Source organism: Pocillopora verrucosa, chromosome 9, assembly GCF_036669915.1.
Source record: "Pocillopora verrucosa isolate sample1 chromosome 9, ASM3666991v2, whole genome shotgun sequence".
Classification (NCBI taxonomy): Eukaryota; Metazoa; Cnidaria; class Anthozoa; order Scleractinia; family Pocilloporidae; genus Pocillopora; species Pocillopora verrucosa.
In genome coordinates this window covers 3,532,041-3,550,125 of record NC_089320.1, presented here as the reverse complement: position 1 = coordinate 3,550,125, position 18,085 = coordinate 3,532,041, and the positions used below count along the sequence as shown (strand labels likewise).

At 39.2% G+C, this 18,085-nt stretch overlaps 2 protein-coding genes across 2 annotated transcripts; both read left to right on the top strand.

Moving 5' to 3' along the window:
• The first annotated feature begins 11,199 nt into the window (after positions 1-11,199).
• LOC131799318 (uncharacterized) lies at positions 11,200-12,826 on the top strand. Its single transcript, XM_066172175.1, has 2 exons — positions 11,200-11,700; positions 11,974-12,826. The coding sequence occupies exons 1-2, from the start codon at positions 11,370-11,372 to the stop codon at positions 12,306-12,308; spliced, it is 666 nt and encodes a 221-aa protein (XP_066028272.1). The 5' UTR covers positions 11,200-11,369; the 3' UTR covers positions 12,309-12,826.
• Positions 12,827-13,588: 762 nt separating this feature from the next.
• Positions 13,589-16,934, top strand: LOC131795569 (nucleotide-binding oligomerization domain-containing protein 1-like). Its single transcript, XM_066172347.1, has 2 exons — positions 13,589-14,367; positions 14,452-16,934. Exons 1-2 carry the CDS (start codon positions 13,589-13,591, stop codon positions 16,817-16,819), a joined length of 3,147 nt encoding a protein of 1,048 aa, XP_066028444.1. The 3' UTR covers positions 16,820-16,934.
• The last annotated feature ends 1,151 nt before the right edge of the window (positions 16,935-18,085 follow it).

Here is an 18,085-nt window from a genome sequence, read left to right as displayed (position 1 = left end):
GTTTTTTCGGGTTTAGTTAATTTTTTTTTCCTGTTATTCTCTAAAACTATACAATATAGTCATGGACTGCCTTTTATTAAATATGCAAGTGCACAAAATGCACAAGCTTCATCGAGATTCACCTTTAGGTTTATACGCATAGGACACCTTATTTAATTGTAGTAATTTTACGATTAGTTTCTGGTTTGGTTAATGACTAACTTAATAGATAAGCTGGTGTCGACTTGTTTTGTATTACAATCTAATCTTTTCTGGAAATATTTTTGATTAAGATGCGGCTCGCTTTAGATGCGAACTTAGACTGCGCAAGCGCAATTTTCTTCCTGCGCTTGCGCAGACTCGGGTGCAGGCCGTAAATCCGAGGGGGAAAAAACGAGATTCTGTAACTTACCGTATGGACCGTCATGTTATCTCTGGGTTCGAAAAAAGGGAGAATATTTCAATTCAAACAAACTATTATAACCTGTCTTAGAGTGAAATTCAGCACGCTAAATTGACCTATCATAACCTACATACAAACTGGGAGATACAATAACATCATGAGGTGTATTTCCGTCGCTTAATTACATAATAGTTGCAGAGTTATATAACAAATGACGCGAACTTTGATGGTCAGCGACTTGCACGGAATTTTCCATTTTAATGCAGTATGTTGATTTATTTCATATTCATATTTAATCTTTATACATCAATTATACAGTTGAAAATAACTGGCAGAGTGAAACGCAGAGGCACAAGGAGCGTAGACCCAGTTTTGCACAATTCCTTCAAAACTGTCGCCCAGGTCATGGTTCGAAAGGGCACGTGATCTAATTTTTTATTTCTTCGCTGCTGTTTTTCAATTTCGTACCCCTGTCATTGCACAAAAGAAAAACTTAAAACTCTGTAAATAAATAATACCCGAAAAAGTCACAGGGAGAGTGAAAAACAGTGACAATTAAAACGGAAAACTATGTTTGCACACCTCGGGTCCAAAGGGCACGAAATCTCGTTTCGTTTCTTCGCTCACACGTTTTTCCTTTTTATTCCCATGTCAGTTTTTAAGAAAAGAAAAATTAAAAACCCCCTTCATAAACGATATGGTGAACAGAAACAGGCAAAGTAAAAAACAGAGGCAATTATAACCGAGACCTACATTTGCACACTTCACTTAAAACAACATTTAGTGTCACGGTTCAAATGACACGGAATCCCCAGTTTCGATATTTCTTCTCCTGCGTTTTTCTGTTTTAAACCCACATCAGCACTGCTCAAAAAAAAGGAAAGATAACATCCCTATTACACTCATTTACGATATTGAGAAGAGCAACAGGCAGAGTGAAATTCAAAGGCAATTAAAATGGAAACCATTGTTTGCACAATCCCTCAGGATCACTTTCAGGGTCACAGGTTCAAACGGCACGTAATCTATAGCTATTTTTGCAGCGTTTCTTTAAATTTCATTGCAGGCTGCCTTGTGAGAAATGAATTTGAAATATAATACGTGGATGATAAATAACATGCTAGACATTTTCGTATGTAGTATCGCGGAATGCAGTAACCAGGTTTTTGTATCTTTTATGAATCCGCTTTACGTCAAGCTGTGAAAAGGTAATTCAATTAACTTATTTTAGAGGCCATCATAATTTATTGCCGGGGGAGGGAGGGGTCTAGGATCTTGGGGAGATCACGTGGTTTTCAAGGGAATGGAGGGGGGAGATAAGCCTTCGCCAAAAATAGGTCTTAAAGGAACTTACGGAAAGAAATGCGAGTTTGTTGTTATTAAGGGTGACCACGATAACTTTTGGTATTTATCCTAGATTCAAGTAGTCTCGCACCGACATCTACCTTGGCAAAGCAATTGTAAAGTTACAGTTATACGGTAGGATCTGGGTACGAGAAAAAGATTTACCAAACGATCTAAAAATAGCTTTTCTGCGCTGTACCAGAAAAACTCTCGAGCGATGTCACCTTCAATATACAATTCATAATATCTAAATATTTAATTTTCTCTCTAGTCGTTATTAAGCCTTCACGGTCACTGTATGGACTTCCATAGATGCAGCCGTCAATAAATGTTTTTTTCTAACTCATGGGAGCTCTCTAATTAGGTACGTTTCAACATCGTCTGATTAACGCTGTTAATCAAGCTTTGAAAAGGTAAATTCACATAGCTCATCCGGTACTCAAAGATGAAAAAGAAACTAGAAATGACTTAAGTTGTAACTGAATTTAAGTATCTAAAGCTAGTTACGCAGAACGAAACGCGATTTTTTTTATGAAGGCGAAGTACGCAAATAGTATTAGTAAAATACTCAGTATTTCTGAGGTGGAGCAAAAGAGTTATCGCAGTTTTTCTTCTTGAAGGTTTCAAAATCCTCGGGCGTGTCGATCTTGTGAGTTTGCGAGTTTTCCCATTGCTTCTAATAAATACAACCATGACTGCCCCAAAGAAAGTAATCAATTGAGCTGTTTCTGGGGTTTATTGACCGAAACAAGCAGCTTCTTTTAGGAGTCAATGATTCCGAGATACAAATCTACACGCGCGTGTCTATTTAAGCTAGCCACCAGCTTTCTTTCTAGCAATTTTCTTGCAACTCGTTCCCGTCTGAGCTCTCCTAGTGAATTTCATGATAATCTTTTCATCTACTGACTTGTCATACCTGGGTATGAGATGTGCGGTCGATATATCGTCGACATCGAGTTCCATGTCTGTCCATTTGCAAGCAGTTCGATACAAGAGAAACGATTCATTTGGTTTAAGACCATTAAATTATTTCTTAAATTCTTGTGGTACAGAAAATCAGCCGACAGGGTAAACAGATTTCACAGAATAATCGAAGCAGGTGATATTTCGCGTACAGCGATATACAAAAACTGTGATAGGCATTGAACCCTTGCTCAGAAGTGTTGGGATACTTTAATCCATGAATGTAGTTCAACTGACTTGGTATAAGTGAATCACTAATTCCAAGAAGATCCCTCCCTAAATGTTATTTATCATCCACGTATTATATTTCAAATTCATTTCTCACAAGGCAGCCTGCAATGAAATTTAAAGAAACGCTGCAAAAATAGCTATAGATTACGTGCCGTTTGAACCTGTGACCCTGAAAGTGATCCTGAGGGATTGTGCAAACAATGGTTTCCATTTTAATTGCCTTTGAATTTCACTCTGCCTGTTGCTCTTCTCAATATCGTAAATGAGTGTAATAGGGATGTTATCTTTCCTTTTTTTTTGAGCAGTGCTGACGTGGGTTTAAAACAGAAAAACGCAGGAGAAGAAATATCGAAACTGGGGATTCCGTGTCATTTGAACCGTGACACTAAATGTTGTTTTAAGTGAAGTGTGCAAATGTAGGTCTCGGTTATAATTGCCTCTGTTTTTTACTTTGCCTGTTTCTGTTCACCATATCGTTTATGAAGGGGGTTTTTAATTTTTCTTTTCTTAAAAACTGACATGGGAATAAAAAGGAAAAACGTGTGAGCGAAGAAACGAAACGAGATTTCGTGCCCTTTGGACCCGAGGTGTGCAAACATAGTTTTCCGTTTTAATTGCCACTGTTTTTCACTCTCCCTGTGACTTTTTCGGGTATTATTTATTTACAGAGTTTTAAGTTTTTCTTTTGTGCAATGACAGGGGTACGAAATTGAAAAACAGCAGCGAAGAAATAAAAAATTAGATCACGTGCCCTTTCGAACCATGACCTGGGCGACAGTTTTGAAGGAATTGTGCAAAACTGGGTCTACGCTCCTAGTGCCTCTGCGTTTCACTCTGCCAGTTATTTTCAACTGTTTAATTGATGTATAAAGATTAAATATGAATATGAAATAAGTCGACGTACTGCATTAAAATGGAAAATTCCGTGCAAGTCGCTGACCATCAAAGTTCGCGTCATTTGTTATATAACTCTGCAACTATTATGTAATTAAGCGACGGAAATACACCTCATGATGTAATTGTATCTCCCAGTTTGTATGTACGTTATGATAGGTCAATTTAGCGTGCTGAATTTCACTCTAAGACAGGTTATAATAGTTTGTTTGAATTGAAATATTCCCCCTTTTTTCGAACCCAGAGATAACATGACGGTCCATAAGGTAAGTTACAGAATCTCGTTTTTTCCCCCTCGGATTTACGGCCTGCACCCGAGTCTGCGCAAGCGCAGGAAGAAAATTGCGCTTGCGCAGTCTAAGTTCGCATCTAACGCGAGCTGCATCTGAAGTAAGCCGCGAAAAAGCTACGATTTCATTAATTCCAGTTGTTTTTCGTCTTTTTTTAAGCCATGGCTTACTAAGACGTGCTTAAAACTGTCCTCCTACACAAGCCGCGCCACGCAATTACCCCGAAAGGTATTGTGGGTAGTCTTCCGGTCACGGTTCCTTCACCTCAAGATTTCAGGGAAATCTATGAAAAAGTCACAGTAACGGAGAAGGCAAAGCTGGTTTGATCATGATTTTTTAATCATTATTTATTAGACCTATAAAAGTTTATTGATCGCCGGATACCGAGATAACCATTCGAGATTGCCGATTGCATTTTTGTCATTTTTTCCGATAACCTTTCTCGAAACAGTTGTATAACCTTTAATAATTTGCCGTCGGAGTTTCCGTCCTGAGGCCACACAAAGTTTGGTGATTTCATGCTGTTATTTTGCAGGAGATGGCTTAAAATACACAAAATTAAAAAAACACACATGCTTGGCTATTGTTCTGCCTATTAGATCATTTAATTTGCTACGTCTTCGATGCCGTCGTCGTTGTGGTTTGCTCAAGGTGGTCTCAGAGCGAGGACGAGATCGGGGATCGGGGTGATGAAGAAATCTGTCAAATTGGCTTTCTGCATTGCATTTCATTTAAGTTTTTTTGTCAATATTTTAGTACGTAATGTGATGCAAATGATTATGTGGTGTTTTACTGCGTTACGTCACCAACGAGTCAGTGTCATTGACATTGTACCCCTTTGCGATAAAACTACGGAATATTTTCTAAACGTTCAGCCATGTTCGTTTATAACCTCTTCATAGCACAGTTTGTTACATCTGAAGGGAAACAAGAAAAAGAAAGCGACGTGGTGTGAAAAAGTCTTAGTTGTACAAGAGAGTACTACGTCATACACAACAAGCCCAGCATGCACAACGGCCAGTACTTCACCACCCACAAGTACGCTGAGGATACCCTTTTTTTTACGGGCCACGTGAGCAGTCATGTGCACAGGGAACAGTGCTTCTAATTTCAAAACAAAAACGCAGCAAGTATTATATTTGGGACTAGCTTAGTTATAATAGCTGTGATAATCGAATTTCATTTCAGTCTGTGCCTACATGCGTAGTTTTCTTTTTCAAAGATCTCCTGGCTTAAGCGTGACCATGTCAGTTACGTAATTACATAACAGATACTCAGTTATGTAACAAGTTAAGTTGTATGACCTTAGATGGCCAGCGATTTTAACTACGGAATTTCCACTTTTGTCTAAGTGCTTTTTTCTTTTTTCATACTCAAGTCAGCGCTTTAAAAAGGAAACAATTTATACTTTATACGGAAACGATACAGTTAACCGTAGCCGTAAGGACGAGATACAGAAGCACTAAGAACCGGGACTATGTTTGAACACTTCCTTCCCAAGCAGCCCCCAAGGTCACGGGTAGAAAGGGCACGTGATCAATTTTCCATTTATTCGCGGCCGTTTTTCAATTTTGAACCTAGGCCAGAACTTAAAAAGAAAAACTTAGAACTCTATTCACGAACAACTACTGAAAATGTTACAGGGATCGAGAGTGAAAAACAGAACGGATACCTATGTTTGCACAGTTCAGTAAAGTCAATTTTAAGGTCACGGGTCCAAAGGGCACGTAATCCAGGTTCGAAGTTTAATTGCCATCCGTTTTATACTTCATATCCATGTCAACGTTTAAAAAGGAAAAATTAAAATACTTTTCTTGGACCGTGCAGAGAACAGCCACAGGCAGAGTGAAGTCCAGAGGCAATTTAAATGGAAATCAATATGTCATGTATGCACGTTTCTTTTTTGACCAGTTTCGTGCAGTCACGTTTCAAACGGCACGTGGTATATTTTCAAATTATTTCCGATCATTTTTGCAATTTCATACCCGTATCATCGTGTAAAAAGGAATGAAAACAACCCTTTATAAAAGTAATATAATAAACAACAAGAGGTAAAGTGAAATACAGAGGCAAACCTATGTTTCTACACTTTGTACAAGGTCTCAAGCGCATGCATGTTTACAATTTTCGGAAGGAGCAAAAAGATGTTGTGCAAACAAGAATTAATGTAAGCCTGGTCAAAGTAAATAAACAACCCCGTTTATTGAAATGCTGAGCCTTTGCTCAAACAACTACATGTTACTTAATTAACTAATGAGTTTAAATTTTCCGCTCCTGTACCGGAGAAGTTACAGCGAGAGGAACAGAGCCAGCACCAACTGACACAGAACTGAAGACGGACACAAGGCGATAGAATGAAGAGTTATTTGTCTATCGCTCTTTTAAGCAAAAACCCGTGCGAGGAGAAGTCGCTGTCCAAAAGGCTGGACGAGATCGAAAAAATGAAAAAGAAGATTCTTCGCGAATCAGCTGCCAAAATGTCAAGCTTTGCCCTCCAGCACTTGTACATCGCAAAGTACTATGATGCGAAAAATGGCGAACAATGCCGACCACCTCCCAAAGTCAGTCAAAATGGTGCTTGCCCCTTACCAAGGTTGGCTGAGAAACCAAAGCAAAGCATGAGTCCATATTTTCTGGATAGAGCTGAACTGAACGCCGATTGCACAACTTCCATGCCCAAATCTCGTGGAAGTTTGTCAGAAAAGTGCCTTCTCCTGACACCAAAGTCTACCGGGCAAGACCATGCTCTAGTTGAAAGTAAAGCTCCAAGTATTAGCAGTCGACCAAATTATGTTCCCAGGATCGCTTCAGCCCAAAAGTCCGAGCCAAAGTACCGTCGCAGTGTATCGGACGTTGTGACCCCAATTCCTAGCTTGATGTTTGTGGGGGAAGACGCAGAATCGGAGGACGCCTCAAGAAGATTCAACGCCTGGGATTTAAAAGAAGTCAAAGAAAATTTAAAGAGTTGCAATAATGCCCTTCTAAAGCGAAAAGTCTCGCAGTACCTTGCTCCTAAATTAGAAGATATTGTGCTGGAGGGCTGCAAGCGAAAGGAATCCGAAAGTGTCCCGAAAGATGATTGCGAAGCAGCACCCGACGAGGGACGGAAGGCCGTTGTTCCAATCCAAAGAAGACAACGCCGAGCTACTGTAGCAGGAGAGAGGCCTTCCTTAACCCGAGAGTTCAATCGCTGGCAGAAGACAGTTAAGCTCGTGAAAGACTTGCCAAAACATGAGCAAGCAGAGATCTTACGAGGAGCTTGTTTCCTGAGGATGACAGTGCCTGGGTTTAATAGCGCTCCTATTAAAACTGAGGCATCCCGGCCACCAACTCAACTTCAAAACATCTCAACACTAATTCCGCCCCGTGCACTGAAGATTAAACACTCAACCCTGGACCCTTTGAAGTTTGCTGCCCGTACAAAATAAGACAATCCGCAAGTATCTTTTGCGGGACGATGTGTGTTACAAACAGTGCATATCTGTGCTAGTGTGATTAACTTACATCTTAAACTGTTGATTGCGGTTTGAAGTGACAATCTGTTGAACATTGTACAAAAATGCATAAGATGTTTTCAATGTATACTACGAGAGATCTCAGATTGATGTTTTTTAAACACAACCTTTCGCCTCTAGTTAAACTTAAATTTTTTCATAGTCTTGATGGAAAATGAATAATACGAGAGATGCAGTCTCGACTGTTTTAGTTTTTGAAACACAGCCTATCACATGTACACCTTAGACCAGTTTTAAGTGAGATTCTGTAGATAGTTTTAATGAAAAAATAAAGAATGAAAATAAGAATTTATATATTTTGCTTTTGAGACTAAATAAATTCTGAAATAAACGCTATTAATTTACTGAAATCATCACCTGATAGGTACTCAACCTTGTCAAAAAGCTCTTCTTGCCTGTGCAATACTTTTGGAGATACAACCGATATTGTAGCTGTTGTTAGAATTTGAGAATCAAATGATGAATTATCAACGTTCGACCTTTGATGGTTTTTCAGTTACTTAATGTACGATGTTTTGTCAATTACTTAGCTCGAATAAACTTGAATGCACCATTGTCATTGTTCGGAGATATAAACCAGCTTTAAAATCATTTAACTTGTTCTTGGCAACTGTTACAAGCGAAATCCATGACAATAAAGTCAATTAGAGCTTGTTCCTCTTTGGAATTTAAAGAAACTGACCAAGTTGAATGAATTTGTAATACGCACGATTTACACAAGGCTTTACAGATGCTAATGTAAATAAGATTTTCTGCTGGTTTTGAGATTATTTCTACTTTGGTGGTAAGCTGCAACCGAGAGCGTGCCAGATTTTGTTGGTACGCGCCGTCACGTTTTCTCGTTTCATATCTAAGTAAACAATTGATCGCATACACCCCTCCCCCCTCTTAACCCTTCCCCCTCCCTCTTGATTGCCATGTCAATGGTTCACCTGCGCGCGCACTTTTCTTTTGAGGTTTGCACGACCCATTCATCCGCTGAGAAAATTAGCTTGGCGGCCACTTGCAAACGAAAACTTGCTGAACGGCGTTCGTTAGTTAAGGAGTGGCAGTCTATCGCTGCATTCAAGTTTTTCAGTCCTTGGTAAGTTTCCTCTTACCAAGTTTTATCTTGTCGAGGAATTAGCCGACATGCCATTTTTAAAACGAAGAAAATTTAATAGGAAACTCCAACGTTGGAGAAATTTGTCAGCCTGACTAGTCTGCGAGCATTTTTTGATAGGTGCGCGGCACGGGTGGCAAAGCTGAAAAGGAAGAATCTTAACGGCTTTTTTTTCCCCTCTTGCCTTATGATGCAATTCTCGTTCAACTCAAAATTCTCCCACTCGTCTGAAGGAAAACGAATTGAACAGGAAAACAACAAGCGTGAAGAAAACATATTCAAAGTCCCTCCTGAAAAATTCCTCTGATTCACAGAGATCCTTGAGCGAAACCATTTTTAGGTTCATCGGTATGCGTCCTGCATACTGCTAGGATCAACAGTTTTAAAAGGTTCGTGTGAGTAAATATAATATAGAAAAGATGGCTAAAGTTGAGATCGAAAATAAAGAACAGAAATACTTTTCGGGTAATTAAAGTTTATGTATTTTTAACCACAGACTTAACAAATAAACTTGCCGATTCTTGTGTGAACTATAAATTGCAAAATTCTGTCGAATCACACAATCTGCTGAACAATATCCTGAACGAGTTTTTGTGACAAATAACCTCAACTCAAAGATCAGGAAGGAAAATTTCAAGCTTCAATTCAGAAACCGCGAAAACGAGAGGATGCATCGTCTGAACTAAAACAGATTGCACAAGAAAGCAACAGGAGTGAAGAAAATAAATTCAAAGTCCCCCCTGAGAGATCGAACTTCAGACCTTCGTTCTGTGGCTCTATTCTGATTCACAGAGACCCTTGCGAGGCCATTTGTAGGTTTCTATGTAACAAGTGTCCAGCATACTGCTAGGATCAACAGTTTTGAAAGGTTTGTGTTAGTAAATAGAATATAGAAAAGATGGCTAATTTTTAGATCGCAAACGAAAAACAGAAAGACTATTCGGGTAATGAAGGTTAATGTATTTTTAACCGCAGACTTTACAAACAAACTTACCGGCTCTTGTTTGAACTATAAATTTGCAAAATTTTTTAAAGTCTCATTATAGAAACTCACCTTGTCGAAAAACAATTTGGGGAGCTCAATCGTTCTGTAAATAAAATTTTGTAAACTGACTAATTAATGTTATTCTGATTGCTCAATTCGGCTTATAATATTTTATATTTTGAGCATCAATACAAACTTGTTTTTGCTTTGAAATTTAGCAGGTGGGTGCTAAGTCGCCATACGTGATGTTAGATCTCGTTTCAGAGTTTTACAGAGTAAGTCCACAAAGATTATGCAACAAAATTTCACAGGCAATCAGTTTGAAAAAAAAAGGGGCCTTCGCTCTAACGAAAGCGTAGAGCTCGAGATGTCACCTGTAGAAATTTCTCTAGAGACCAATTTACATTATCAGCTCAGTTGATGAAACCAAAATTATGTTGTAATATCTCCATCGACACAGTATGACATGACAGTTTCTTTAGAAACATACTTTCCTTGTTCAGTTTTAAGATGGAACACTAAGGGAGCATTTTATGCCGGTAAGGGAGTCGTCGCACACAGCTCGGTTGACACCGCTCAAGGGAAAATGTCCATCAAAAATCTCAACCAAGAGTATGCAATTGAAGTTAACCAAATTAACCTTCTGAACCGACAGCGAGCGCAGCAGTGTGTGGTCTATTATATTTTTGCTACCAAAAAAGGTTACTAAACGAGGCTTATTGAATATGCGGAAAAGTGAATTCCAGATGTTGATTTTTGTGCAGCCTGTGAGAAGGCCATCGTCGCTTAGGCACGAGTTTTTCTTTGCCCGCAAGAGAGTCATGGTACAAGGTATTAAGCAATGCGAGTCGGCGAGAGGCCCGGAACGGGGTCGAGCAGGCAGAGCTAAATAACGAAATGCTACGTCACAGGCATACTGTGAATGACGCGGGCTCAAACGCACGAGTTTTAAAATTCAACGAAATTTGTTGAGAAAAAAGCGGCTGTCATTTAAAACCGAGATATTTTGTTGTTTTTGGAGGCATTTTTCGGTTTCCAGTTTTTTAAAAGGAGAATATTAATTTTGAAAATATTTAGAGGGTGTACAATTTTGGAGGTTGTTCTGTAGATTAATGAAAAGCGGCTAGGAAAACAACGCCTAGAAGCAACAAAATAGAAAATTAAACATGTAAAAGAGTCAAAATCCGTTTTCTTTAGGACATCTTTCGAGCAGTCGTCAAAAGTAAAGACAATTTAAAATTAAAAGCAATGAAGTTCCGAACGCTTAAGGTGGGACTTAACCTAAAATTTGACTACAAAATGCATTTTTGTTTTTGGAGAAATCTGAAACTTCAGGCATAGAAGAAAGCCATGACATGAGTTTTTAAGACTAATTTGCTTTATTTTGTTGCCTACGATAAGTTTTCTGCAAGCTAGTAAAAAAATATTTTTGGTTACCATGGCAACGCAACGTAGCATCTTTCAGTCTTTCTCCAATTTGAAGCCCGAAAGTCCATCCAATTCCTAGAATTTCCTCAGTATTTTCAAGAGGAAGCTATATGACCCCTTACATGAAGTATAGCTAGTCGGAGGTGGCGTGGGATTGAAAGCTGGCGTGTTTTCAACTGTGGAGATACTGTGAGAGCGAGATTCGAGTTTTATATCAGCGAAGTTTTTGTCTAAAATGCCAGGAGGGAAGAAGAATACTGTATATAGAAGAAAGCGGAAAGGAAAGCCTTTTACTGGAGTGCAGAGATACGCAAGGAAAGCGAAGAAAATGCCGCGTGCGGATAGAGAAGTCACAAACTCAGCATCGAGTTCCTCGTGTGATGAGGCTCTGTCAGATGCCGAAAGTGCTTCCATCAGTGCTTCGAGACTCAAAATGAGACCAGAAGATTCACCAGATAGTTCATCAAAGATTTCTGATGTAAATGATTTTCAGGGAGAGGGATACAGACTTGTAGACCTCAAGAAATTATATGCCACGTTGTCTGAAGCACATGTGTGCGAGGAAGGTGAGAAAACATAAGTGAACATCTGTTTTACTTTTAACCTTTTCTTTACTGTTCATGTCTCGTAGCATATGCTAGTAACAGTGTGCAGTTTCCATTTTTTTCTCTAAGAATGTTTTTTTACTTCTCTTCAGTACTATCTTTATTGTTTTCATTTATTAAAAATTACAGTTGTAACTGTCTGTTGTGTGGTATGTGGTGAATAAATTTTGTGACTCATATACATGTATGAGAATGCACAAAATAACTTTAGTGTATACTGTTATTATGTTCTAGGGAGTTTAACTCTGAAGGAGAATTCTTCTGGGAGAAATGGGCTAATGGCAGACCTCTCTGTGGAGTGTAGCTCCTGCCTTGAAGCTTCTACTGTGTGCCATTTTCATAGTGGAGCTGCCAGCAGAGCAAGAATAATGCAGAGACTGGTAATTCCAGCAGGGGAGTACACTCAGAAGGCCTCAGAAGAAAAGGACAAGAGGCGGTTGAGAAAATCGGACCTTCAGACCTCTGCTAAAGAAAAGAAGCGCCGGCAAGGAGAGCAAATGAGGCGCACACGCAGAGAAGATGCCCTACGGGAGGCTGATGGTGATACCTATGAACCTGGAGGCTTCTAAGTGACTGAAAGAAACATTTGCTATGATATTGGATAGTTCATAGCCATGCAAATTTGTGCAGACAATCTTCGTTTTAGCTTTTTAACTTTAATCGCACTTTTCTCAAAATGTGCATTTTGCGCATTCTAGAAAACATATCTCATAGAGGATTTAACCAATTGACTTGAAATTTTCAATGTTTATTGCTTTCAAAGAGTGTCTGGGAATGAGCAAAGGGTTTTTCTGTAGCTTTACTTTGTCAAAAGTTACAAAGAAAATTGTGGTGGAAATTCACCCCAAAAATTTTGCTTTACTTTAACTGGAGGCTGGAACCAAAGTTTTTTATATTTTTTAAAACTCTATGCTCATCCCCATGATTAGCCTATATACTATATAGTTATAAAAACAAATCAGAGCTAGCTGCATTCCATATCAAGATTTCTTTTCTAGAGTACATGTGGGTTGTGCACAGTATGGGGTAACAATATTTTGCTGGTATCAGGTTACAAATAAACTGTGTGCAGAAATAATTGAAAAAACTGAAATCTGTGATTCATTAGCTTTTCAGTGATATATGGTTTTATATGGTTTAACTAAAAACTGTGGATGTGACAAGTCATTGAAAAAAGGGGTCTTTTTTAGGTTAAGTCCCACCTTAAATCGGCGCGAGATTTAATGCCTTTTCTCATAATTGCTGGCCTTGTCGGTTGAAATCACGAAAATAAACCCCGCGAAATGCCGTATCCGTGAAATTAAGTGCCAGTAAGGTAGAATTTGAGAAAAGATTTTTGGAGGCTAACTGCAATGAAAGCAATCGCAGAAAAGAAGCCTGATAAAATTCCCTAGCTCCTGAGCAGGATTTTGGAGGCACACACTTAGTCAGTAAATCACTTTGGCCTTGGTGGAAGAGGGTGGTGAAGGTAAATGTTTAGTGATAAGTCATTATTTCTTTTGTGGTGAAGCTACTACAAGCCACGTTCTATTTGCCTTAGAAAGCAAAAGTCTTCGCCATACTTGCAATTGTCTATTTGTTCTGATTAAATCTAGCAGCACATGTGTCCATTTCAGTTTCCTGTCTCAGTTTCCCATATCAGCTTCCTGAATATTCGAGAAAAAGATGGCATGTGTAAACAAAACATTTTCTCGTTGGCAGCCGTGACTTTGCCGAGAATAGAAATTGTTGTTCTTTCCATAAATAAACCATAAAATCTGGAGCAATGACATCATTCTTTCATTATTTCAACTTGCGACATAATGCGATTTTCATCTAATCGAAAACAGTGAGAATACAAACGCTAACAATGGATAATCTCAAGGAATTAATTGCACCAAAAACATTTAACAAAGTTAGCCATGCCGCAGTTGTTATTTGGATCCTGATCGGTGTAATCTTTCTTGGCATTTTTGCAGACGCAGAAAACGGCGAATCCAGGTATGATTTCCGCTGTGGCGTGGCGAAGAGTGAAAACATCGACCTAGTCCGTGGAAAATGTTTCGAGTTATACGAGAAGCAGTATAATAGACACGCTCTTCCTACCTATGGCTTCGTAATCATGAACTTTTTCCTCATTGGAACTGTTTGTGCTATTTACTCCCGAATAGTGGGCCCCACAGTCGATCAACTGTCGCTAAGCGCTCGTAACGGTGATCTCGAGAGACAGTCGCCCGACCACGAGAAGGCTGGAAGAAAGCTGTTTATCGCTTACTGCTGTCAACTTTTCACGAGGGTTGTTTTAGGAGTTCTCTTTATGGTCCTACAAACTCAGGTTCTTTATCCTCTGGACTTTCCCTCCAGCTTTTCTTGTTATCCAACCTCTGGCGAGAACCAGCCAAGGAATTCTACTGGCGTCATGCAAAACTCCCCATACGAGTGTCATAATCAACGAGCGACTAAGAAAAGCTCTTGGATGCGCGCTGTCCTTATCGTGAACGGAATTTTTCTATTTGGTATTCTGATGGAAACCGTCTATTTATTTCTACGTGCGTGGAAAGAAAATAGTTTTATGAAAAATTCTAACTTTCTAAAAGCTCACCTGAAACCCTCCCATGGCAACTCGCAAAATGCTATCACCTCGACAGAGTTAAAACCAAAACCTCAGCAGCAAATAGAAAGAACGGAGCATGAAAGAGACTTCCCACAAGAACCTAAGCAGCGAGAAGAAAGAAAAGAAGAAGGAACGAACGTCCCACAAGAACTTCACCAGGTAGAGGAAAGTAGAGACCATGAAACGAACATTCCACGTCTGCCAAGCGAGCCTGAACAACTCCAAAAACCACCGCTTCAGGAATTCATCGAGAATACAAAAAAAATTATTAAAGACGAGACAAATCAGCCTCCCCAACTCCGGTCGCCTTTTTCAAGTACTCCCGGCGAAGGACGCCCAGCTAAACATTTGACTCTAGATCAGATTTACACAAAACTTGTCGTTGTTCCAGACAGAGCCGAATATGACTTTTCTGGAGACAGATGGGAGAAACTGGCAGTCTACGCCAGATCGGGTGAGAAAAACATAACACCTAGAGGGCTGGAGGACATTATCAACAACGAAGACAGAAAAGTGTTGATTGTTGGTCGTCCCGGAATCGGAAAGACACTTTGCTGTTCCAAAATTTTAAGAGACTGGGCATTTAACAAAGTATTCCTTAAAACACCTGATGCCAAAATCCATTTTGATGCTACTTTCTTAATCAAATTCAGAGCATTCAACGCGGCAACCGACCTTAGCCTCAGGGAACTGCTCACATTGTCAGAACATTCCCCCTCAGATCACATGGATGATGAAGTCTGGAATTACATCCTTGAGAACCCCCAAAGAGTTCTCCTTATTTTCGATGGAATCGATGAATTCAAACACAACTCAAAGATCAGGAAGGAAAACTTCAAGCCTCAATTCAGAAACCGCGTTGACGAGAAGATGCCCCTTCACGGTCTTTACGAGAAGCTTGCGACTGGGAAACTTCTCAACGGAGCTGCCGTTTTGACAACCACAAGACCTACGGCTTTGTCATGCATCGAACGTCTTTCTTTCGACAAAGTCTTTGAGATCCTCGGCTTCTCATCCGAACAAGTCGAAGAGTACGTAACCAAATTTGCTGAAGAGGACAAGTATGCGGGCGAAACATTATGGCGACACGTTCGCGGTAACATGAACGTTCTCTCTCTATGCTACGTTCCTGCGAGTTGCTTCATCATTTGCTCAACTCTCTTTCAAATGGTGAAGTTCTATGGTTCTAAGAGTCTAAACCTACCAACGAAATTAACAGATATTTACAAGAAAGCAGTGAAAATCTTTTACTTAAGACACAACGAAGAATTCCGCGACGAAGATTTCACTCGTGAAGACTTTGAATCGGACGATTTGCCCCTTGACGTTGAAAAGAAGTTCGAGAAACTGGAAAAAATGGCATTTGAAGGAATTAGAGATGGAAAGCTAATCTTTGGAGGAAACGAAGTACGCGGAATGGAAGGTAGCGCTCTCTTTCACCGCTTACCCGACCGTGAAACTGCCCCGTTAAAACGTGAACAACAATTCTGTTTCATTCATTTAACAGTGCAGGAGTTTTTCGCTGCAAGGCACCTGGCAAACATGAGTGAAACAGAATTAAGGAACTTTGTTTCTATGAACATAGAGGACGGCAAATGGCAGCTGGTTTTTCAGTTTCTAGCAGGACTAATGAACGAGAAAGAAAAACTACCTAGCGAAATCATCACAGACCTTCTTCCTGTGGAAACTGAAGTGATAGAAAGCCACGAAGAGTGGACAGAGGAAACGAGGGGAAGGAAAGTAACTTGTTGGCCGACTAAAGATAAAAACCGTTTAGCAGTGACATTATTTAAATGTGCTAACGAAAGTAGTAAGATGGAGGAAATAGTTCAGAGAAAACTACAACAAATTAACTTTAATTTTGTAAAGTTTAATTTTTGTCAACTCACACCTGTTGATGGTGCTTCATTAGTTACTGTAATTAAGAATGTTCAACAAATTTCACATTTAGAATTGGATTGCAATAACTTTGGTCCGTTAGGTTGTTTTGAGATTTGTAAGTTGTTAAAATGTAGTAAAGCTCAACTGAGCTGGTTAAACCTCGCAGCAAATCAATTGACAGACGAAGGAGCAAAGTATTTAGCTGAAGCCATCAACAACAACAACTGCCAGCTTAGCACGTTAGGTCTCTGGGGAAATAACATCTCAGATATTGGAGCGCAGCTCTTAGCTAAAGCCCTCAACAACAACTGTCAGCTACGCGCGATACTTCTGTCAAATAATAACATCACAGCCACTGGAGCTCAGCACCTGGCTGAAGCCATCATCAACGACAACTGTCAGCTACGCACGTTATACCTTCCAAGAAATAACATCTCCGACATTGGAGTACAGCACTTGGCTAAAGCCATCAACAACAAAAACTGTCAGCTACGCACGTTAGACCTCGCAACAAATAACATTTCAGACATTGGAGCACAGCACTTGGCCGAAGCCATCAACAACAAAAACTGTCAGCTACGCACGTTAATCCTCTCAGAAAAATAACATCTCAGACACTGGAGCACAGCACTTGGCTGAAGCTATCAACAACAAAAACTGTCAGCTACTCACGTTATACCTCACATTTAATCATGACATCACAGAGGCAGGTAGACGACACGCAGAGAATTTAATTAACAATAGTCAGTCTAACTGTCGCCTTTTATATAGCATCGCTAATTCACAAATAATTGTTAAAACTGGAAAAAAGATTATCTTATCCATTTACAATTCAAGATGTGAGGTAACCAGCTCAGCGACAATGAAGTTGTGAATGAAAGAAAGATTACTAATTTTGTGAAGTGCTTATCGGAATGAAGAAAAATGAACCAAAGAACAAGCTTATTGAGAACAAAGGATATCAAAGTGTCTTTTTTTGTAGATAATTTAGTGTTAACAACTGATTTGAAAACGTAAATTAGCCACCGTAAAGGGTAAAAAAGCTGACGTTTCGAGCGTTAGCCCTTACGGTGGCTAATTTACGTTTTCAACTCAGTTGTTAACACTAAATTACCTGCTATACTCTCCACCGACGCAGCACCACAGTTTCTTTAGAAACTTACCCCTTTATTCCTTTGTCTTTTTTTGGTAAACGAACCAATAACATTGAAGTAAAAATACAAAACTTACTGCATAGAAAACAAACAAACCTCGGACCTCTCAGGAAACTTTGTTATTTTATGATTTTATGTCTGTCACAAGAAATAGTTTTCTGTTGACTTTATTGAAGTTCTTTTGGAGATTGTAAGCGGAAAAATTCGGTTGCTAGGATAAGGTTTTTTTTCTAGTGTTCGTTTTGTTTTGTTTTGTTTTGTTTTTTTTTTCAAATAGTTTCATATCCTGTATTGAAGCTCCCCTTGGTACTTTCTCTTCAGTAGAGATAGAATTCTTCTTAAAATCAACCTTTACCCTGTCTCAGATTGAAATACAAAATTATTCCAACCCTATTTTAAACCTGGACCAAAATTCCACATCCTGTCACTTAAATGAAAGAGGCTTATTTCCTTGAATAAGTGCTTGACAAGTCATTCCAAATTTCGGCCAAATTATTCATGATACACAATCATTTTTAGTTTTTTCACTGTACACATGTTTACTTTGGAGAATTTGGTATGAATAAACTAAAAAATCCCCTAATTGATATATTTTTTATTTCCATCACTTATCTGCTTGATATTGTAAGGAGAAATTCTTTCTTGATCACTTATGGGAATTACCAGTAACCCTTGAACTCCCATGAGTGACCAAGACAGAATTTCTTCTTACAATAAC